Below are 23,196 nucleotides of genomic sequence, written 5' to 3' on the forward strand. Positions count from 1 at the left end.
ACTTACCCCCATTGTCTAATGTGGGCTGGTCCCTAGAAGGGACTTCTGTGTCCCTCTGAGTGTTGGAACTACTCTCAGAATTTGGAGTCTAGGGGATCCCTGGGGGGCACAGAGGTTTGGCGCCTGCCTTTGGCCCAGGGCGCGATCCTGGAGACCCGGGATCGAATCCCACATTGGGCTCCCGGTGCGTGGAGCCTGCTTCTCCCTCTGCCTATGTCTCTGCCTCTCTCTCTCTGTATGACTATCATAAATAAATAATAAAAAAATTAAAAAAAAAAAAAGAATTTGGAGTCTATTGTAATGGGAGGGATTTGAGCCAGGAGTGACTTGTTTAGGATGTTGTTATTGGAGGGGTCTGCTCATGCACTATTTAACATTTGGCTAAAGCTCGTTCCTGTGCTGGGCCTGAGAAGGTACTTCTTATAATGTTTCTGTCCATCATACTAGCAATAAAGCATCCTTGGATTCTGTAAACCAGAGTGGACTAGTTTTTCATCCTTCCCAGGCTACAGCCAGGAAGTTGAAGTGTGACAGGTTGGGCCAGGCAAGGCTGGATTAAATATTAACACAGCTGTCATTACTGCTCACAAGAGCAAGTGCCCCAAAGCCAAGCTGTGGAGCTGTTTGGTGGCCCCAAGCTGACCGGCAGACATGGCTCAGTTTGTCCAGGTCCTGGACGAAATAGGTGACTTCAATCGCTTCCAAGTACGGCTGCTGATACTGCTGAGTATCCCCAACTTCCTGTGTGCTTTCTACATGTTTGCCCAAGTCTTTATGATCCAGGATGAGGCCCACTACTGCTCAGTGGCCTGGGTCAAGAACCATGCTTTGAACCTGAGTGCTGCCGAGCAGCTGACACTGAGTGTGCCCCTGGATGCTGCAGGCAGTCCTGAGCCCTGCCTCATGTTCCGGCCTCCTCCTGACAATGCCAGCCTGGAGGACATTCTCAGCCACCGCTTCAATGAGACGCAGCCCTGCGAGGCAGGCTGGGAGTATCCTGAACATGGGCCCCTGTCCCTACAGAATGAGGTAGGGCTGCCCTTCTGCCTGTCTGCCTGTTTGAGGTTGGTCAGCAACGCTGTCTGACCCTCTGCCCTCAGCTGCTTGTGTTGCCCCTTCTGTGTTCTCCCCTTAAGCACCCAAGCCTGAATGACTGACCATCGGTGTGCCTTTTTTTTGTTTTTGCCAATCATCCTGCTTTTGTCTTTGTCCTCTGGCTGTTGGTCCATCTATCCATATTCTCTGTCTGGTCTGTCTGTCCATTTGTCCGTTCATATTTACCCATCCTTTTGTCCGTTCCCCTCTGCCTGCCTGCCCAGTTACCTACCTTTCTTCCTATCCCCTCCTGCTTTCCTGTCTTTATGCCTTTCTCTCTTTCCATTGTTCCCATCTGTCTCTCCATTAGCCTTTTTGTCTTTCAGTCTGCACCAGTCAGCCTGCTTACCTATCCTCCTGTATGCCCATTCACTTGTCTGCCCTCTGGCTTGTCTGATGTGGGTTTCCTGCCTACCAGCTGCTCTCTCTAGGGCTATGCCTGCCTGCCCTCTAGGGTGCCTAAGGATGTCCCCGACTCTAGGACTTGTCCTGCAGATAATAGCATTTGCTCTGCTAAACTCATTTTCTTAGGAAGGATCTAGGCAAATAAACAGATTCCCATTCCAGCCAACAGAGCAAGTAAGGCTCTCTGGAAGCATCCTGGCCACCCTGCTGCTTCCCAGAAGCTGAGGCTGAGACACAAAGTAGGGAGATGATTTGGTCACGGCAACCTAATGAGCTGATTGTGGAAGTTGGGCTCCCATTCAGATCCCTACAGGAGCAGGAAAGAGCACAGAAAGATGGTCCAGAATCCTGAGATGTGGGCATTGCTGGAGGATCTGGACAACTCACCTTGATGGTGGCAAATACTGAGCCTTTGTGGAAAGGAGAATCGAGTCCAGAGATTAAACATTCTTTTTTTTTTCCCCTGTGAGTAAAAAAGTATTTACTTTTTAGAGGCTTTCAGAGGACAGTGTTTTAACCAAATGTGTTCGCATGTTTTAATTATTATTATTATTTTAAAGATTTTATTTATTTCATGAGAGACAGAGAGAGAGAGAGAGAGGCAGAGATACAGGCAGAGGGAGAAGCAGGCTCCCCACAAGGAGCCTAATATGGGACTCGATCCCGGATCCTGGGATCATGCTTTAAGCCGAAGGCAGACGCTGAACTGCTGAGCCACTCAGGCATCCCTAATTATTATTATTTTTAAAAATTATTTTTGAATTAAAAAATTATTTAAATTCTATTAGTGAACATATATTATTGGTTTCAGAGATAGAGTTCAGTGATTCATCAGTCTTATATAACACCCAGTGCTCATCATATCACATGCCACATCACTTGCCCCACTGTCTATCACCTAGTTACCCCATCTCCCTACCCTCTCCCCTCCAGCAACACTTAGTTTGCTTCCTATGATCAAGAGTCTCTTATGGTTTGTCTCCCTCTCTGATTTCATCTTGTTTTATTTTTTCCTCTCTTCCCCTATGATCCTTTGTTTTGTTTCTTAAATTCCACATGAGTGAGATCATATGATAATTGTCTTTGACTGACTTATTTCACTTAATATAATACCCTCTAGTTCTATCCACGTCACTGCAAATGGCAAGATTTCATTCTTTTTGATAGCTGAGTAATACTCCATTGGTATATATATATATATACCACATCTTTTTTATCCATTTATCTGTTGATGGACATCTGGGCTCTTTCCATAATTTGGCTGTTGTGGTCATTGCTGCTATAAACATTGGGGTAAAGGTGTCCCTTCATTTCACTACATTTGTATCTTTAGGGTAAATGCCCAGTAGTTCATTTGCTGGGTCATAGGATACCTCTATCTTCAACTTTTTGAGGAACCTCCATACTGTTTTCCAGAGGGGCTACACCAGCTTGCATTCCTACCAATAGCATAAGAAGGTTCCCCTTTCTCCACATCCTTGCCAATATCTGTCGTTTCCTGACTTGTTAATTTTAGCCATTCTGACTGGTGTGAAGTGGTATCCCATGCAGTTTTGAGGCATTAACATTTATTAAAAGATATTTTTACTTTTAAGTAATCCCTGCACCCAATGTGGGGCTCAAACTCACAACCTTGAGATCAAGAGTTGTGCACCCTACTGACTGAGCCAAACAAGTGCCCCAGGCATTCACTTTTTAAAATGTGACCCCAGAACTGTTGCAGCCTGAAGATATGTCCTGTCTGTCTTCCTCCTAACCCTCCACCTCATTCTGCCCCACAGTGGTGTAGGCAGCCTAGGAACTCTCCAAACAGAGCCCAGTCTGGTCCTCATTGGCCTCTCCATGTCCCCAGAATCACCCTCATGGTAGGATCAGCCTCCACTGGTCCTCAGATGCTATGGGTGCCTACCTCCACATGTGCTCAAACTCTGCCAACCTGGCCAAATAATCATCCTTAAAGCCCAGGCAAATTTCCAGACTGCACGAAGACAGCTCTAGCCCTATTCACACCCTGTGCAGTACTGTTGTGCATTTTATTCAGCCAGAGCTCCCTGAGTGTTAACTGTACAGGGAGCAGTCAGAGGAGGGAGGCACCTTATTCTTATCTGAGGATTTGGGGCTCCCCTCTTTGTCTCTAATCATCAACCTAGAGTGTGCTGGCACTGGGGTTAAGTGGTTGATCTCTTGCCCTTCCCTACCATGCTTCTCCTGCTCTAACCCTCCCAAGGACCTCAGTTCCCAAGAGAATGTACATCCTTTGGTATTTTATGTCCTGCATCACATGATAACTCCAACTTCACATCCAGGGCTACTTTGGTGTGAGATCTTTTCTTTTCTTTTCTTTTCTTTTCTTTTCTTTTCTTTTCTTTTCTTTTCTTTTCTTTTCTTTTTTCTTTCTCTTCTTTTTTCTTTCTTATTTCTTATTCATTCATTCATTCATTCAAGATAGAGAGAGACAGAGACATAGGCAGAGAGAGAAGCAGGCTCCCTGTGGGGAACCCGATATGGGACTCCATCCTAGGACCCCGGGATCACACCCTGAGCCAAAGGCAGACACTCAACTACTGAGCCACCCAGGCATCCTGGTGTGAGATCTACATGTTTCCCATCTATGAGGAGGGGCTCTGCAACACGAATCCACGGGACTCTCTTTGAGGTGACATCCCAACTTTCCTTATTATAACCAGCAGCTTCATAAACTGAACTTCAAATGGGTCTAATTTGATAAGAAAAGAGCACATTGCCATATAGGCTGTGTATTCTTAAAGAACAGAGTATATTTCTCCTTCTCAGTCTACCTCCCAGCATTTCCTGGGTGCCCATCATTGGTAAAAGAAAATACGACTCCCAGCCTTGTCCACATATAGGGAGGGAAATAGACTTGAAGTGAATAACAATACTGTGATCTGTCCTGGGACCAAAGAAGGGGCAAGGATGGGAAGGAAGGGTAAGTAGAGAGAATAGCCATCTCTAGGACTAGATGCATGAAAGTGCTTGGCATGCTCAAGGAATGTCGGCATACAAAGAGGTTGGGAAACTGACAAGAGCTGACTTTTAAACCATCTTAGATACAGAGCAGAGGAATTGAGGCTCTCTCCTAGAGACCAAAGGGAGCCACCAAAGCTTTTGTAACAGGAAGGAGATGTGATGGGTGTTTACCAAGAATGGGGGTGAGATTCTGTATGTCTCTGTGGCAGGCCCCAGGTAGAACCATCCACTGGGTGTTGCAGCTGGGGAGGTTAATGGCTAGCATCCCAAGGGCAGAGGCCTCTTGTCTCTGTTCAAACTGCAACACGATCACCACATCTTGGCATATCACCAAGCCATGCTCTCTGTGACTGCACAGTGGGCATGAGGAGCTTTTATGGGGTTAGAATGACAATTTATTTAAATAAGGGGTATAGAAACTATAAGGAGGTAGTGAGTGGTGGCCAGTGAATAGGGGCACCAGCCTTGGGGGATTCCCTTGGATTGGCACCCAGGCCTTCAGAGCACTACAGCCCAGTGTGTCTGAGATGTCTGCCACCAGCTGTGAGTTTCTTAAGCATGGAGCCAGTGCACCCTCTGCTCAGCTAACATTTACCAAGGGCTTCCTGTGTGACAGCCACTGTGCTAATAAGCATGTTACATGTGTTAATTCCTTTAATCCTATTGGGGAACACTAAGTAGTATATTTTATCCCCATTTTGCACATGGGAAACCAAGACAGCAACAGATGGATTAACAGGCTCAGAGTCACACAAAGTTGCTTGGTTCAGGTTCCAAAGACTGATAGTAGCAGGCCTTTATTTATTATTTATTTTAAAGGGTGTCTAACTCCAAAAGCAATCTGTGGTTGCTACACAAAAACCAAACAGACTAGAAGTGGGTGGAATAAGTTCAAATCCCCTGTCTTGCCTCACTTCATTCCCAGGGCCAAGCAGTTAATCATTTGACACTTATTGAAAATTAACAGTTGTTCTTGAGACAGAAGTATGAGCACAATGATGTCTCCTGGACTGATTAATTTCTTGCTAAAAGTTATTTTGACTGATGATGGTTGGCTAGTTGTATTAGTTCATTTACTGATTAATTCAGCAAATATTCTCTTAGCTTTCTTTTTCAAGATTTTATTTATTCATGAGAGACACACAGAGAAAGAGAGAGAGAGAGAGGCAGAGACACAGGCAGAGGGAGAAGCAGGCTCCATGTGGGAGCCCGACGTGGGATTCGATCCCAGGTCTCCAGGATCACACCCCAGGCTGCAGGCGGCACTAAACTGCTGCACCACCCGGGCTGCCCTCTTAGCTTTCTTTTTATTATTATTATTTTTTTAGATTTTATTTATTTATTTGAGAGAGAGAGAGCACAAGGAGGGGAAAAGGGTAGAGGGAGAAGCAGTCTCCCCACTGAGCAGGGAGCCTGATGTGGAACTCAATCCCAGGACCCTGAGATCATGACCTGAGCCAAAGGCAGATGCTTAACCAACTGAGCCACTCAGGCACCCCATTCTCTTAGCTTTCACTCTGTTTCAGTCCTTCTCTGGAACAAAAGGAATGCCATCCAGTAGTGAGCCCTATGATAATGTGCATTACTTCTCCTCCCTCAGGAGGGTGTACTAATAAATCAAGGATCGTTGTCAGAATTAGATAACACGTGTGAAGCATTTAGCAGACTACCCAACATAGAATGAGCCCTCAAAAGGCATTAGTCATCGTGAAGCTATCTCCATAAGCTGTGGAGGAGAACTCACGTGTCTGTTCCCCCCACAGACATTGAAGCATGGAGGTGAGCTGTGTGCAGAGGGCCCAGAACTCCCCCAGGGGCCTGCAGATCAGCAGAGGTGGGGATCAGTCTCATGTGCTTCCTATGTGTGCACCTGCAATAGGCGTGTACAGAGTTATACAGACACGCGTATTTGCTCCACTCAGTTTCTCAGGCCACGGGTCAGGTTCTCTCTGTGAGTCTCCAGGTGGGTTGCCCCACTTCTGAGTGTGCATGAGAGTGAGGGCCCTCACGCACTTGCACCCATGTGTGTGTTCCTCTGTCCCCATCTCCTTCTGCCAGTAGTGTGTGAGGGCTCCTTGGGATTCTCACCCACCTGTGAATGATGAGAGTTTCATGGAGATTTTGCAGCCAGATGAGAAAATTTGAAGAGGCCCAAGCAGGTCCAAGGGGTGCCCTGGCTGTCGGGAAGAGGCCCCATTTGTCAGGAAGTAGCAATTAGTGGTATGTCAGAAGTCCCAAACTTTGTATCCTGTGTCAGTAATTCACCATGGCATCTTCAGCCCAAAAGACAAACCTAACAGTTTTATGTATGAACTAATTAGATCCAAAAAACTTAAGTAATTATGTTCTAAAAACTTACTAGCTGTTTAAAAAAATAATACACATAAACTGAAAGAGAATATTTTTATTTTTAAATAAATACATCTCCTACTAATAGGATATATGTACCTATTGGGAGCTACATAACTTCTCCATCCTTGAATATTTTCCACTCCACATGGTGCTTGCTTCTTTTGTCAATACAACTGCCAAAAATACAGCTTCACATAGATATGACATTGCTGGAAGGAATGTAGCATGATCTCATGTTGAAACAGAACTGTCCTTAGTTGGTAGCTCTTGTAATATCAGACAGATGTTGAGTATTGCTATATTTCCCTTTAAAATGTTAAGTGTTGTTCTGTGCTCCGTGAATTTATTCTGGTGTCCTGGGGGTGACTTTGCACACAGTTTGGGAACCACAAGCATCTGCCCTGAGAGGTTTGTAAGTAGGACTTGCCGTCAGCGGCCCCTGGTTCATATCTGCCTGTGTCTGCCTCAGTTCAACCTGGTTTGTGATCGGAAGCACCTGAAGGAGACCTCACAGTCTGTGTACATGGCCGGGCTCCTTGCTGGGTCTCTAATCTTTGGGCCTCTCTGTGACTGGTAAGAACATTGACCAGCTCAGCCCTGACCTGGCATGCTCCTAGGTTCCTGGCACGGTTCCCCCACTCCCACCCCGCATGATCCTCCCTGGTGTCCAGGATGAGCCCCTGTTCCCCTCTCCCTCAAATAGAGCTCCCAGGGCAGGGCCATATGTCCTCTGTCAGATAGAGAGCCCAGGGTGGGGCTGGGTCTCCCCTACTTCCTTCTCCTCAAAGAGATTCCCTCATGAACCTGCTTTGTTACTCTAGGATTGGCCGCAGGGCCACTATCCTGGTGCAGCTGTTCCTCTTTGCCATCTTCGGTCTGAGCACAGCCTTTGTGCCCAGCTTCGAGCTCTACATGGTCCTGCGTTTTGCTGTAGCCACTGCTGTCGCTGGGTATACCTTCAGCAATGTGACCCTACGTGAGTGTCTAGGTCCTGAAGCCTTGAGCCATGAGGCATGAGGCAAGGCCTTGGGGTCTGAGCTGGCCACGTTTGGGGAGGCTTGTTAGGTACCTGCCCCCCCATACCTGGCCATGCACAAGTGAGACTGAGGCCCATGCTGCCCTGGGGGATCTACGGTGTGACAGGGAGGGGGTGGGCAGGGGCTGGCCCAGTCTCAGCCTATCTGTTTACACAGTTACAGAGTGGGTGGGGCCCTCGTGGAGGACTCGAGCCGTGGTCCTGGCCCAGTGCGCCTTCTCCGTTGGTGAGATGGCACTGGCAGGACTCGCCTATGGCATCCGAAACTGGAGGTATTTCCAAATGGCTGGCACTGCACCTGTCTTGCTGCTCTTCTTCTACTTCTGGTAAGGAGGTAGTTCCCAGGAGCAAGCCACTCCCCGGCTAGCTGTGCTGAGGTTGGAGTGCAACACTAACGTTCACCTCACAGCACACTCCAAAGCACAAGGGGTATGGGGTTCAGTGTGCCCTGAAACAGCTGGGACCACCTCTGGGGGAGTAAGGGGCTCCAATGTCACAGCCATTCCAACACGCAGGGCTCTGCCAGAATCAGCACGGTGGCTTCTGACCCGGGGGAGGGTAGAGGAGGCGAGACAAGTGATCCAGAAGGTGGCCTCTGTCAACAAACGGAAACTCTCTCCAGAGCTCCTGAGCCAGGTACTTCTTACAGGCTGAACTCAGCCCTGCCCCTGAATCTGGCCTGCACAGAACTCTGCCTGGCCCCTCACTGTGATCTTCCCCCCAGCTGGTTGCAGAGAAGACAGGCCCCTCGGGCAATGCCTTGGATCTGTTCAGACACCCCCAGCTCTGGAAGATGACCCTGATCCTCTGCTATGTCTGGTGAGTACACCAGGGTCCATGCCCCTCCCTGAGGCTCCTGCATGTGTCTCTGGTGTGTCAGGAGCTGGGGCATGGTGACTGTCAGGGATGGGCTGTGTGACTCCCTCTCTGGCAGGCTCTCCCTGCGAGCGATGGTATCTCATCATCCAGCAGTGACAGGGATTCCTGGACCCTTTGTAGGTTTGTGGACAGCCTGGGATACTATGGCTTGAGCCTCCAAGTCGGTGACTTTGGCCTGGATATCTACCTGACGCAGCTAATCTTCGGAGCTGTTGAAGTGCCCGCCCGCTACTCCAGCATCTTCATGATGCAATGGTTGGGCCGCAAGTGGAGTCAGATGCTCAGTCTTGTTCTGGGTGGCCTCATGTGTATTGCCATCATCTTTGTCCCAGCAGGTACCAGGCCTGGCTCTCCGACACCCTCACCCCTCAAACCACCTCCCTGCAAGCTACCAGAAGCCCATAGCATTCCTTCCAAGAGTGAGGGCTGCCCTGGGGTCTGGGTGCAGCAGGGGGTTTGGGAGGGCAGGGCAGGGGTGGGACCCAGGGTAGGGGGCTGTCTACCTGCACTTGGCTGACCAGCATCCTCCACTAGATCTGCCTGTGGTGGTCACCGTGCTGGCCGTGGTGGGCAAATTTGCCACGGCCTCTGGATTTACCATCTCCTACGTGTACTCTGCTGAGCTCTTCCCCACCATCATCCGGTAAGGGCTGCTGGGCAGCTCCTGCTCCTCTGCCCCAACACCCTGATTTTGGCCATCCCGCCTCTGCCCTCACTGCTATCCCATAGATAGCTTATGAGGCTGGCTCAGGGGCAGCAGTGCTTGTGGGGTCCAGGGCAGCTAGTGATATAATCCCCATGTCATCCTAGGCAGTGGAGGACAGATATAGGAGTAGGTCATGCCCTGGCTTTGTCAAGACTGAAATATGGAGGAAGTCTAAGAATGAATGGTTGAGAAGAGCACCACTCAGGTGGGGAGCTGAGGGGATAGTCAGGAGGTACAGACTTTTGCTTGAGACTTGGTGGCTGAGCAGGAAGGCAGCAAACAGAAAAGCCTAGAGGTGGAAGAAGCATGGCACCCAGCTGGACTATGAGCAGTTAGTGTGCAGAAGCAGAGAACAGAGGCTGACTGGGCTGGGTGAGCCTGGGGAGCCTGTGGGGACATAATGAGAGCCTGGGCTCTCCCAAGGTAGAGCTGGGGTGGAGCTGTGGCCTGGAGTCTTGGCTGGATCTGCTCAGCTTGTACTGACTTTCCTCCAGGCAGACGGGCATGGGGCTGATGGGCATCTTCTCAAGGATTGGAGGGATCCTTACCCCTCTTGTGATCCTGCTGGGCGAGTACCAGGCAGCCCTCCCTATGGTCATCTATGGCAGCCTCCCCATTGGGGCAGGCTTACTCTGTGCCCTGCTGCCAGAGACACGTGGCCAGCCCCTGAAGGACACCATCAGCGACTTGGACCAGGGGCCCCACCCACGGTGAGCTACTTGCTTTTTCTGAAGCCCAGGCCTCTACCTCACGGTGTCTATTGTTGCCTGGAAGCCAATATGGGGCCCTGAGGAGCCACCGACATCTGACAAGCTTGGGGCCAGATCCCCCTCCTCTGGGGAGGGGTGGTGAGGGATACTGCCATGGGCTCAATTCCTGGTCAGGCAGTGATGGCCTCCTGTTCCTTCTAGGCCTCCAGAGTCAGCACCTTCAGAAAAGGGAACAGAGGCCTCAGAAAGCACTTCCAGCCCAGGGGTGACTTTTGTGAGCAGTACGTACTTCTGATTGTGTCTCTGGAGCTGGAGTAGCAGTAGTAGCGAGCTACCTGAACACCCCCTGGAAAAGCCTGGGGCCTGCCCACAAGCCCGGCCTCACAGATAGAGGCAGCACACCCTGGCCTGGTCTCCATGCCAGCCACTGGCTGCTTAGTCCCTAGGCATCCGGGTGGGCTTCTCTCTTCTCGTTGCTTCTCATCAACTTCCCCACCCCAGCATACTCCCAAGCCCAGTTCTGGGGTAGGATCTTAGGTATATCTTGGGCTTTACTTGTTCTTGTGAGAGTATGGCTCCTCTGCTCTTCTCAATCTGGGCTCCCCCTGCTCTCAAAACAGATAAGCTCAGAACAGAGCAGATGCTTTACAGCCTTTCCAAGGATGTGGCAGTAGAAGGAGAGAAAATTGAAGCTACCGTGTACATCTATCCAGGCCAGTGAGAGATAAGGCTGTGGATGAGGAGAAGGTTGTAGTTCCTTCTAGTGGCTGGGCCAGGCTTGGGTGGGGCTAATGAGACAATAAAAGGCAAGCAGAGGGCAAAAGACAAACTGACACTCCACATCTCCCCTCCCCCAAAGATGAAAGTGGGATATTTGTGACATTGCTCAGGCCCTCAGGACTGCCCAAGAATGAAGGAAGGAAAAAGCAAATGGTCACCTGATAAAAGATCACAGTTTTTACAAGAAAAGCACAATCCGGAGAATGGTCATGTAACTATAGTTATATAGTTTATATATAAACCTATAGACTCAATTTCCTGGAGCCGTAATGTCACATATTCTTCCATTGGGTAAGAAACCCTATGTAATCAGTCATTCCTCATGCTTAGACCTCAGCCTTTTCTGCCCACAGGTCCTCTTGCTGTGCTTTAATAAAATCACCTTTGTTTGCACTGAAAACGTCTCAAGAATTCTTTCTTGTCCACTTGCTCTTGGACCCAAACTCCAAATTATATCATTTTGGTGCCCAGTTTGCAGCTCGAGGCTTCTCATCTGGACTCTGAGCCTTGTGCAAACCCAGTGAATACCTCTTCTTGCTCTCCCTTTACTTTCATTTCAGGGGCTTTTCAAGGAGTATTGTCTTATTGGAACACTTTCACATTCATTACTGAGGCTGCAATCCTCTAGCCTGTGGCTACTCTATGGGGAGGAGAAAGATTGCCTTTTGGCTAGAAGTTAGTACATTGGTCAGAATGGTAATAAGACCCAAAAACTTGATGCCTTCTCTTTGTTTCTGTCCTTATACAACGTGATCTTTCTTCAGCACAGGACAGCCACCGAAGTCTCTAGGATGGCTGCCAGTTGAAAGACTGCCATGTGAGGTTTCCTCTTCATTGGTCTAATGTGATTCTCTAGACATTTCTGGTGTAGCTGCTTTTGGTTGCGAGAACTCTGCTCAGAGCTGGCTGAAACCAGTACCCAATTTGATTAAAACACAACTGGGGACCATTTCCTAGGGAAGCACACCTGTTGGAATGTCACTTAGATCATGGTGAATTTCTATCTTTATTCTGTCAGTGTCCCCTACTAACTACTTAAATTACAAAATTGGGTCATTTCCCCCTTGTAAAACTTTTCTTAGTGTTTTCCGTGGATTAAAAATGGTGGGTTCTTCATGGCATGGCATTTTGGTCCATTAACCAGCACCCATTCGTAGCCTAGGATGCAATGGGGAAGCAGGAAGAAATGCCAGTATCTCTCCTATGAGGCAAGGTGCTGTCCATAGCAACTTTGTAGAGGGACGCCTCTGGTCACTCTGACATCAGGAACCTCTGACATGTCCTGTGTGGGACACTACCTGGGAGATGGGAAGGGGTAATTTTTGATAATGGACTTTTCTACTTTTCTAAGAACATGGGATCTTCTTCAGTCCCCAAGGATTATTCTTTGGGATGCCTTATAATCCACTGGAATCAATTTGTATTACAAGATTTATGAAAGAGAAAACTGATCTTCTATAACATTGCATGGCCTCAGTACTCCTTAGGAATTGAGGAAAACTGGCCCATTATACTTCAATACAATCTATCCATTAGATCTCTTCTGCAGAAAACAGGGCATATGGATTGAGGTACCCTATGCCAGGCCTTCATGGTCCTGAATTAGGATCTGAACCTGAGGGCCTCTTGCAGAATGTGTCTAACCACCAATCAATTTAATAACCTCCCCTCAGGACATATTTGATGATGATTGTCTAAGTAGGCCCATTCCTCCTAAAAAATCTGGGCTACTGGAGGAATCACTGACCAATCCAAACAAAGAGAACACCGGCTCTATTACTATCCCTCCTCCTTATAAACCTCAAGATGCCTCTCCTCCTAGCCCAGCTGGACTTACCAGGAGCAGAACTCCCTATCTTCTAGGACTTCCACCTAAATCTGGATTGCATCCTTTTGGAGAGGTTGCCAATGGAGAAACGGGCACAAAGTCCACGTCCCATTCTCCATGGCAGACCTGGCTCAGATAAAACAACAATAAGACAATATTCTGAAAACCCTTCTAAATTTATTGGGAACTTCTAACAATTATTATGTTTGATTTGACCTGGAAAGATATATCCTTCATATTATCTCATTGTTGCACCCCTGAGGAAAAGAACTATATCTGGGCAGGAACTTGAGAATTTGCCGATGAACTAGCAGCCAGAGATAGAGATCGTTATCTGGTAGGAGGCATTGCTATTTCTAATCCTGAACCTCACTGAAATTACCAAGCAGATAGACAGGAAAGGGAAAAGTGAGACCATATGATTGCCTGTTTAGTAGAAGGAAAAAATAAAGTATTGTCTAAACCAATACATTTTGATAAAAATCAGGAAGTTACTCAAGGAGCCAATGAGAATCCAGCTCTATTTCAGGGTTGTTTAATGGAAGCCATCCATAAATATACAAATCTGGACCCAATCTTACCCGAGGGAACAACTATACTAACCATACACTTTATAAGTCAGTTGGTGCCCCACATATGCCAAAACTGACTAAAATGGGACCTCAAACCCCCACCTACTGAGTATTAGAGGCAGCTACTGGAGTCTTTAATTTTTTTTGAGAGAGTGTGTGAGCAAGTGAGAGAGAGAGAGATAGTGCACAAGCAGGGGGGAGGGGTAGAGGGAGAAGCAGACTCCCTGCTGAGCAGGGAGCCTGATGCAGAGCTCCATCCCAGGACCCTGGGATCATGACCTAAGCTAAGGCAGACGCTTAACTGACTGAGCCACCCAGGTGCCCCACTACTGGAGTCTTTAATAATAGAGATATGGCCTTACAGCAGGAAAAGGACCAGTGAGCTGAAGTACAGACTCAACTATTGGTTGGTGCTCTTGCAGATTCCCCACAACACCGGACCAACCAGGTACTTCATGGTCCTAAATTAGGACCATGAAGAAAAAAGTCCGTATCATACTCAGGACCAGGTAAGACACCGCACTACAGGTGTGGCCAAATTGGACATTGGAGTGAAGGCTGTCCAAACAAAGGCTCTCCACCAGGGCCATGTCCTGTCTGTCAGAAAAAAGGACATTGGAAGAGAGACTGTCCTCAACTCCAGAGAGAGAGGAAGAAAGGAACCCAACTCCCCACCCAAGAGCAGGAACCGGAGGATCTGGTGTGACAGGGCCCTGAGGCTGGTCAGGCTCGCTTTGATATCAAGCTGCTTGAGCCCCAAGTTAACCTGAATGTAGAAGATGAGTTTATCAATTTCCTTATTGCTACAGGAGCCATTTGCTCTGTTCTCATTCAGCATTCTGGCCTTACTTGTCTTTCCAGCCATAAGATCCATCATTGGCAGAGAAGAGAAACTAACATGTGCCACCAGACAATATTCTACCCTGTAGAAGTCAATTGATCACTCATGTTTTTGTAGTCCTTCAGTTTTGTCCCACTTCATTATTTGGACGAGACTTCATGTGTAAACTAGGAAGCAGATCTGTTCTTAAAGGGAGGGGGTGACTTGGTGTCTTTAAAACCTGGAGAAGTAAAGCCTTATCCTGACATCCCTTCTAATATCTGGAAGAAAGTCAATCCCATAGGTCTGGGATTATGATGTCCCAGGAAGGGCTCTTAAAGCACAACCAGTTAAAGTGACCTTAAAGGACCCAACTACTATACCTCATAAAAAATAGTACCCTTCAAAACCTGAGGCAAAGGCTGGGTTACAACTGCATACTGCTAAGTTTCCTAAACAAGGTATTTTAAAGCCTTGTCAATCTCCTTACAGCACTCCAATTCTCCCGGTAAAAAAGCCAAATGGGAAATACTGAATGGTACAAGATCTAAGAGCTATAAATGAAGCCGTTGTACCTATTCATCCCATAAGTGCCAAATCCATATACTATTCTCACCCAGGTCCCCTGGTAATGGCAACTGATTTACAGTACTTGACTTAAAAGATGCCTTCTTGGGACGCCTGGGTGGTTCAGTGGTTGAACATCTGCCTTCGGCTAAGGGCGTCATCCTGGAGTTCTGGGATCAAGTCCTGCATGGGGCTCCCTGCAGGGAGCCTGCTTCTCCCTCTGCTTCTCCCTCTGCTTCTCCCTCTGCCTATGTCTCTGCCTCTTTCTCTGTGTCTCTCATGAATAAATAAATTCTTTAAAAAAAAGACACCTTCTTTTGCATCCCTCCAAGTAAGTAAAGGGAGCCACTATTTATTTGCCTTTGAATGGGCCTCTCCCACATGCTACTCCATGAACTTGGACAGTCTTACTGAAGGGAGTTAGAGGCAAACCTCACTTGTTCAGCTGTGCTTAGCAAAGACCTCCACGATATTTCCCTGCCTCAAGGGACTACAGTTTATTTTTTTTTTATTTTTTTATCTTTTTAAATTTATTTTATGATAGTCACAGAGAGAGAGAGAGAGGCAGAGACATAGGCAGAGGGAGAAGCAGGCTCCACGCACCGGGAGCCCGACATGGGATTCGATCCCGGGTCTCCAGGATCATGCCCTGGGCCAAAGGCAGGCGCCAAACCACTGCGCCACCCAGGGATCCCGGGACTACAGTTTAATATGTAGTTGATAAGGTGCCTTATCAACTGGGTGGCTCAGTTGATTAAGTATCTGCCTTCAGCTCAGGTCATGATCTCAGGGTCCTGGAATCAAGTCCACACAAGGCTCCCTGCTCAGTGGGGAGCCTGCTTCTCCCTCTCCCTCTGCCTGCCACTCTGCCTACTTGTGCTCTCTCTCTGTGTCAAATAAATAAAATCCTTAAAAAAAAATGTGGTTGATATTCTAATCTTAGCTCCATAAAACAAGTTCTATAAATTAATGGCAGTTCTATAAATTAGTTTCCTGGCAGACAGAGGGTACCATGTCTCCCCTAATAAGGTGCAAATATCTAAACTGAAAGTACAATATTTGGGATATGAGGTAACACCAGGTCACTGTACCCTGTCTACTGACAGGAAAAAGGCTATATTAGATCCTGGACCCCTTGTATATTCCCAGGTGGGACAGGTTTTTGCTCCTGTGGATTCCTGGATTTGAGCTCTTAGCCAGACCATTGTATGACTCAATTAAAGGCCTTGATGAAGTACCTTTACTCTGGACTAAAGCCCAGCAGACAGCCTTTCAAACATTAAAAGCAAAGCTTTTGTTAGCCCCAGCTTTGGCTTTACCAAATTTAGAAAAACCTTTCACTTTATACATAGCAGAAAAACAGGGACGAGCTTCGGGAGTTCTTGCCCTGAAATTAGGAAATGAAACACGACTGATGGGCTATTTTTCAAAGTAACTCAATAACATAGCACAGGGGTTGCTGGCTTGTCTTTGAACAGTGGCTGCAATAGCCCTCCTGGTAGAAGAAGCTTCTGAACTTGCTATGGGAAAATCTTTGACAGTAATGACTCTACATCATGTCCAAAGTGTTCTGGAGACCAAAGGGTACCAATGGATGACAGGAGGCTAACTCACTAAATACCAGGCTATGCTTTTAGGCAGACCTGAAATAGTACTTAAACTTGTCAACATTTGAAGCTAGCTGTACTTCTTTCTTTTAGAGATTTTATTTATTCATGAGAGACACATAGAGGAGAGACATAGGCAGAGGGAAAAGCAGGCTCCCCACAGGGAGCCCGATATGGGACTCGATCCCCTGACTCCGGGATCATGCCCTGAGCCAAAGGCAGACGCTCAACTGCTGAGCTACCCAGGCGTCCCTAAACCTGGCTACACTTATGCCTGCATCTGACCATCATCCTTCTATGCTAGAACATGACTGCTCAGGGATTATCAATTTTATTTATTCCAGCAGATCAAATTTAAAATATTCCCCTATTGGGATGCCTGGGTGGCTCAGTGGTTGAGAGTCTGATTTTGGCTCAGGTCATGATTCCAGGGCCCTGGGATGGAGTCCCACAACAGGCTCCCCGCTGGGAGTCTGCTTCTCCTTCTGCCTGTGTCTCTGCCTCGCTCTCTGTGTCTCTCATGAATAAATAAATAAAATCTTTAAAAATAAATAAATAAAAGATTCCCCTATTGAAAATATAGACGACTGTTGGTTTACTGATGGCAGTAGCTTCATGGGTATGGAGAGAGAAAAGTCAGATATGCTATAGTTAAACTAAAATCATTGAGGCAAAAACGCCTCCAATGAATACTTCTACTCAAAAGCCTGAATTAATAATACCTACCTGTGCTCTTCAATTGGCAAAAGGCCTCAAAATTATTGTTTATACTGACTCTAAATATGCTTTTCTGGTGCAACATGCCCATGAGACAATTTGGAAAGAAAGAGGATTATTATCAAGCCATAACTCCCCAATCAAATATGGGCCTGAAATTCTTACTCTTCTTGAGGTGTACACTTACCTAAGGAGGTAGCTATGATCCGCCTCCAAGGACCTCAAAAGAATATGACCTTAGAATCTAAAGGCAACAGGGAAGCTTGGGTGGCTCAGTGGTTGAGCATCTGCCTTTGGCTCAGGGCTTGATCCCTAGGCCCTGGGATTGAGTCCCACATTGGGCTCCCTGCAGGGAGCCTGCTTCTCCCCCTGCCTATGTCTCTGCCTCTCTGTGTGTCTCTCATGAATAAATAAATAAAATCTTAAAAAAAAAAAAAAAAGACTCTAAAGGAAACAGTTCGACAGACTGTGTAGCCAAGCAGGCAGCACAAAATAAACAAATGTTAAGTCTTACAGTCTTAACTCCAATAAAGTACATAACTCCGGTCTATTCAGACCAAGAAATTCACTTAGCCCAGGAATCAGGATATTAAAAAAAAATACACAGGACTGGCTTATTATTATTTTTAGACCCAAAAATAACCAATGTAAGGTAGTACAGGGTTTACACCAGGCTACTCATTTGAGCCAAAGTGCTTCAGAACATTTAATTAAAAATATATTTGATGGATTAAATTTAACAACTACAGTAAAATGTCTGCCAATCCTGTATTGCTCATGTACAAGTAAATCCAAATGGCACAGTCAGCCCTGTCCTCCCCTTTTGAAACCGGTCTGAAGGCATGGAATTTATCCAGGAGAGTACTAACAGCATGATTTCACACAAATGCCTCCTTGCAAAGGCTATGAATTCCTACTAGTGTTTGTTGATACTTTCACTGGATGGATAGAGGCCCTTTCTTGTAAAACTGAAAGAACCACAGAAGTGACCAAAGTTTTGCTGCAAGAAATTATTCCTAGATTTGGTCTTTCACGATCCATTCAAAATAACAATGGTCCTTGGGTTTTTTTGTTTTGTTTTGTTTTGTTTTGTTTTTCTTTAAGATTTATTTATTTGAGAGAGAGAGCATGAGGGGGGTGGGGTGGGCGCCGAGGGAGAAGCAGATTCCCTGCTGAGCAGAGAACTAGAAATGGGACTCCATCCCAGGCCCTGGGATCACAACTTGAGCCAAAGGCAGACACTTAACTAACTGAGCCACCCAGGTGCCCCAACAGTCCTTGTTTTACTGTGCAAATAACTCCACTAATAGCACAAGCTTTAAAAATTAAATATTTTGTACATTCAACCTGGCTCCACAATCCTCTGGAAAGGTAGAGAAAGCTAACCATACTTTAAAACAACAGCTTTCTTTCTTCTTCTTTTTTTTTTTTTTTTAAGGTTTTATTTATTTATTTGATGCAGAGAGAGGGAGAAGTATATTCCCCACTAAGCAGGGAGCCCCATGTAGGGGCTTGATCCTAGGACTCCAGGATCATGACCTGAGCCAAAGGCAGATGCTCAAGCACTGAGCCACTCAGGCACTCCAAAGCAACAGCTTTCTAAATTTAGTCTAGAGGCCCAGGAAAACTGGATTACACTCTTACCAACAGGACTTCTCAGGATGAGGAATGCTTCAAAACCATCTCTAGGACTCAGACCTTTTGAGTTATTATATATTATATTATAAGTTACTTAATAAATATACTGATCACATGTATCAGGCCCAAAGCCTGATTTAACTATAACTGCAAGTTCACCCCATGTAAGTCCAGGAGACATGATTTATTTAAAAGATTGGAAGTCAGATAGATAGAGCAGGGGACTTAAATCCAAAATGGAAAGGTCCATTTCAGGTCATATTATGTATTCTCACTGCAGGACAGCTAGTGGGGCACTTCTGCTGGACTCGTATATCTAGAATAAAACCTGTACCTCCTTCACAGGACAACAGTGAACAAACTAATGTGCCTTTGTACTTTTGTGAATGTCATAACAGCAGCACAAGGAGGTACATGTGCCATTATTAAAAGAGAATGCTGTGTATACACATCCCAGATTATCATAAAAATGTCACAGGACTACCAAAAAAAAAGAAATACTCTATAAAATCACGAATGAAAAAGGAGAGATCACCAACAATACCAAGGAAATACAAACAATTTTAAAAACATATTATGAGCAGCTATATGCCAATAGATTAGGCAATCTAGAAGAAATGGACACATTTCTGGAAAACCACAAACTACCAAAACTGGAACAGGAAGAAATAGAAAACCTGAACAGGCAAATAACCAGGGAGGAAATTGAAGCCATCATCAAAAACCTCCGAAGACACAAAACTCCAGGGCCAGATGGCTTCCTAGGGGAATTCTATCAAATGTTTATAGAAGAAACAATACCTATTCCACTAAAGCTGTTCTGAAAGATAGAAAAGGATGGAATATTCCCAAACTTGTTCTATGAAGCCAGCATCACCTTAATTCCAAAACCAGACAAAGACCCCATCAAAAAGGACAATTATAGACCAATATCCCTGATGAACACAGATGCAAAAATTCTCAACAAGATACTAGCCAATAGGATCCAACAGCACATTAGGAAGATTATTCACCATGACCAAGTGGGATTTATCCCCGGGATGCAAGGCTGGTTCAACACTCTAAAGCAATCAGCGTGATAGATCATATCAACAAGAGAAAAAACAAGAACCATATGATCCTCTCAATAGATGCAGAGAAAGCATTTGACAAAACACAGCATCCTTCCTGATCAAAACTCTTCAGAGTGTACGGATAGAGGGAACATTCCTCAGCATCTTAAAAGCCATCTACGAAAAGCCCACAGCAAATACCATTCTCAATAGGGAAGCACTGGGAGCCTTTCCCCTAAGATCAGGAACAGAAATCTCACAGAGGAAGACATGGACATGGCCAACAAGCACATGAGAAAATGCTCTGCATCACTTGCCATCAGGGAAATACAAATCAAAACCACCATGAGATACCACCTCACACCAGTGAGAATAGGATAAATTAACAAGGCAGGAAACCGCAAATGTTGGAGAGGATGTGGAGAAAGGGGAACCCTCCTGCACTGTTGGTGGGAATGTGAACTGGTGCAGCCACTCTGGAAAACTGTGTGGAGGTTCTTCAGAGAGTTAAAAATAGACCTGCCCTACGACCCAGCAATTGCACTGCTGGGGATTTACCCCAAAGATACAGATGCAGTGAAACGCCGGGACACCTGCACCCCGATGTTTCTAGCAGCAAAGTCCACAGTAGTCAAACTGTGGAAGGAGCCTCGGTGTCCATCGAAAGATGAATGGATAAAGAAGATGTGGTCTGTGTATACAATGGAATATTCCTCAGCCATTAGAAACGACAAATACCCACCATTTGCTTCAACGTGGATGGAACTGGAGGGTATTATGCTGAGTGAAGTAAGTCAATCGGAGAAGGACAAACATTATATGGTCTCTTTCATTTGGGGAATATAAAAAATTGTGAACAGGAATAAAGGGGAAAGGAGAGAAAATGAGTGGGAAATATCAGTGAGGGTGACAGAACATGAGAGACACCTAACTCTGGGAAACGAACAAAGGGTAGGGGAAAGGAAAGTTGGTGGGGGGATGGGGTGACTGGATGACTGGCACTGAGGGGGGCACTTGACAGGATGAGCACTGGGTGTTATGCTATATGTTGGCAAATCGAACTCCAATAAAAAAATATATACAAAAAATTTATTTATTCATGAGAGACATAGTGAGAGAGGCAGAGACGTAGGCAGAGGGAGAAGCAGGCTCCCTGCGGGGAGTCCAATGTGGGACTCAATCCCAGGGCCTTGGGATCAAGCCCTGAGCCAAAGGCAGATGCTCAACCACTGAGCCACCCAGGCATCCCTGTCTCTGCCTTCCAAACTCCCCTTACGTTTCCTAGCTGAACAGTGTTGACTCATATGTAGGGACATCTCCACATCCCTATTTAGCAGGAAGAAGCTACAGAAGATGAGACCTTGCGCCTTCAATAGCATTAAAGATTTAGGTGTCAAAATTGTTCAGGGGAAGGAAATGATGAGATAACAAAAGGCAAGGCACACCACTCTCCCCTGCAAGATGGGAGTGAGATATATGTGACATTTCTCAAGCACTCAGGAATGCCCAAGAACAAAGGAAGGAAAAAAACAAATGGTTACCTGATAAAGATCACAGTCCTGAAGGACATCAAACTCCATCAGTTTGTTTACTGTCTTAATGATTTACAAGAACACAATCTTGGGGTGTCCTGGTGGTGCCATCAGCTAGGCGTCTGACTCTTGATTTCTGCTCAAGTCATGATCTCAGGGGATCCCTGGGTGGCTCAGCAGTTTAGTGCTGCCTTCAGTCCAGGGCCTGATCCTGGAGACCCCGGATCAAGTCCCACGTAGGGGTCCCTGCATGGAGCCTGCTTCTCCCTCTGCCTGTGTCTCTGCCTCTCTCTCTCTCTTTATGTCTGTCATAAATAAGTAAATAAATCTTTAAAAAAAAAAAAGTCATGATCTCAAGATCGTGAGATCAGCCCCACATCAGGCTCTGTGCTCAGTACGGAGTCTGCTTGAGACTCTCTCTCTCTCTCTCTAAAATAAATAAATTGATTTAAAAAAAAAAGAAAAAGAAAACACGACCTTGAGAATAAACAGACCTCTAGACACCTATAGACTCAATTTCCTGGAGCCCTAACATCACCTCTCTCCTCCACAGGATAAAAAAACCCTATATAATCAGTCACTCCCCACACTTAGAATGCAGCCCTTTCTGCCCATGGGTCCTATCACCGTGCTTTAATAAAATCACCTTTTTTTGCACCAAAAACATCTCAAGAATTCTTTCTTGGCCATTCACTCTCTGGCCCCAAACTCCAAATCACATCAGGGGGTCCCACAAGACATTTGATCCTGCTGAGAGAAGACACCCTCTCCTCCACATCAAAGCTCAGTCTTGCATTCTCTTCAAAGATCCTCCATCCCCTGCCCCATGCTCAGCTCACACCTAATGTGTGGCCCAGGGACCAGCAGCAGGAAAAGAGAGAAGGTTGGGAGGTTGGGTGTGCCTCTCCTTGCCTCCCTCCTCCCTCTCCCCCTCCTCTTCGGCTTCTGGCTCCTGCAGGGCTCTTGGGGGAGGGGGGAGCAGCTGCTGGCAGCTTGTACTGGCTAATCATCAGTGAGCGCACCCTGGCAGGCTTCTAATAGTTAGCTCTCCCATGGGGACATTTCAGTGGATCTCTCATTTTGGTGCTCCCAGGACCCCTGGTTGTTCCCGCATCTGAGCAACATACTCCCAACTGACCTCTCAGGCCCCTCTTCATCTCCTGCTCCCAGCACTGCATTCTGCATAGTTTGTCTTACCTTCCCACCCTCTCTTCCACTCACCTTGTCCTCTAGAGGCTGGAGGGGGTGGTAGGTGATGGGCTAGTTTCACTGTCTTTGTGAATATGGCATGAAAGTGTCCAGCACCTCTTCCAAATACATGGGTATTTATTACTCACACACTCCGCTTTGAAGTGATGGGAAAAAGTTCTATTTGGCTTCCTACTTTGTACCCAATCATGGAATGCCAAGCTAAAGTCACCAACTGGGGACACTTGAATGTCTTTTGTGGCATGGTGTGGCACTCAGGTTAAACTTAAGCCTGTCTTTGAAAACAACCTGCGTGGAAAGTAGCCAGTTCAAAGCCAGAGGCCATTTTCTCTAAATGTGGACACTCGTATCCTTTTGAAGCAAAATGATTCCCTTTCCTATAAGGAGACTTGAACAGATCTGTTAGGACACAAGCATAAATACAAAGGTTCACTTATTGCCTTTGGGCAGGTCTTCGGGAATTTTTTTTTTTTAGGGATTGTGGTCTGTTGGGGGAAAGATTTTTCTTTGTGTTCAGTGCCCTGTGGTTTGTTTTGTTTAAATGGGAAATGTCTGTCTTTTAGCAGTTGCTGACAGGAGGCAGCAGCTGAGACCCTGAGACCTCAGAGTGGGGAAGATATGCAAGCCTGATTTTAACCCTACCCTGAGGAGCGTGACAAAGGGGGCCTGACATGACCAGGACATTTCCAGTAGAGCCTGGACC

At 46.4% G+C, this 23,196-nt stretch overlaps 1 protein-coding gene across 2 annotated transcripts; it reads left to right on the forward strand.

The window, feature by feature from the left end:
• The first annotated feature begins 356 nt into the window (after nt 1-356).
• On the forward strand, nt 357-11,351 carry SLC22A13 (solute carrier family 22 member 13). Of its 2 annotated transcripts, XM_041733573.1 has the most exons (11): nt 357-1,029; nt 6,252-6,322; nt 7,219-7,413; nt 7,662-7,816; nt 8,034-8,202; nt 8,392-8,512; nt 8,601-8,695; nt 8,876-9,090; nt 9,290-9,398; nt 9,956-10,171; nt 10,373-11,351. In XM_041733573.1, exons 1-11 carry the CDS (start codon nt 652-654, stop codon nt 10,464-10,466), a joined length of 1,818 nt encoding a protein of 605 aa, XP_041589507.1. In that variant the 5' UTR covers nt 357-651; the 3' UTR covers nt 10,467-11,351. The 2 variants fall into 2 exon arrangements, with proteins under 2 accessions (XP_041589507.1, XP_041589508.1); XM_041733574.1 differs by lacking the exon at nt 6,252-6,322 and having other exon boundaries at nt 589-1,029; nt 7,310-7,413.
• Nucleotides 11,352-23,196: the final 11,845 nt, after the last annotated feature.

The sequence above is a fragment of the Vulpes lagopus genome, chromosome 19 (assembly GCF_018345385.1).
Source record: "Vulpes lagopus strain Blue_001 chromosome 19, ASM1834538v1, whole genome shotgun sequence".
In the NCBI taxonomy this organism is placed as follows: domain Eukaryota; kingdom Metazoa; phylum Chordata; class Mammalia; order Carnivora; family Canidae; genus Vulpes; species Vulpes lagopus.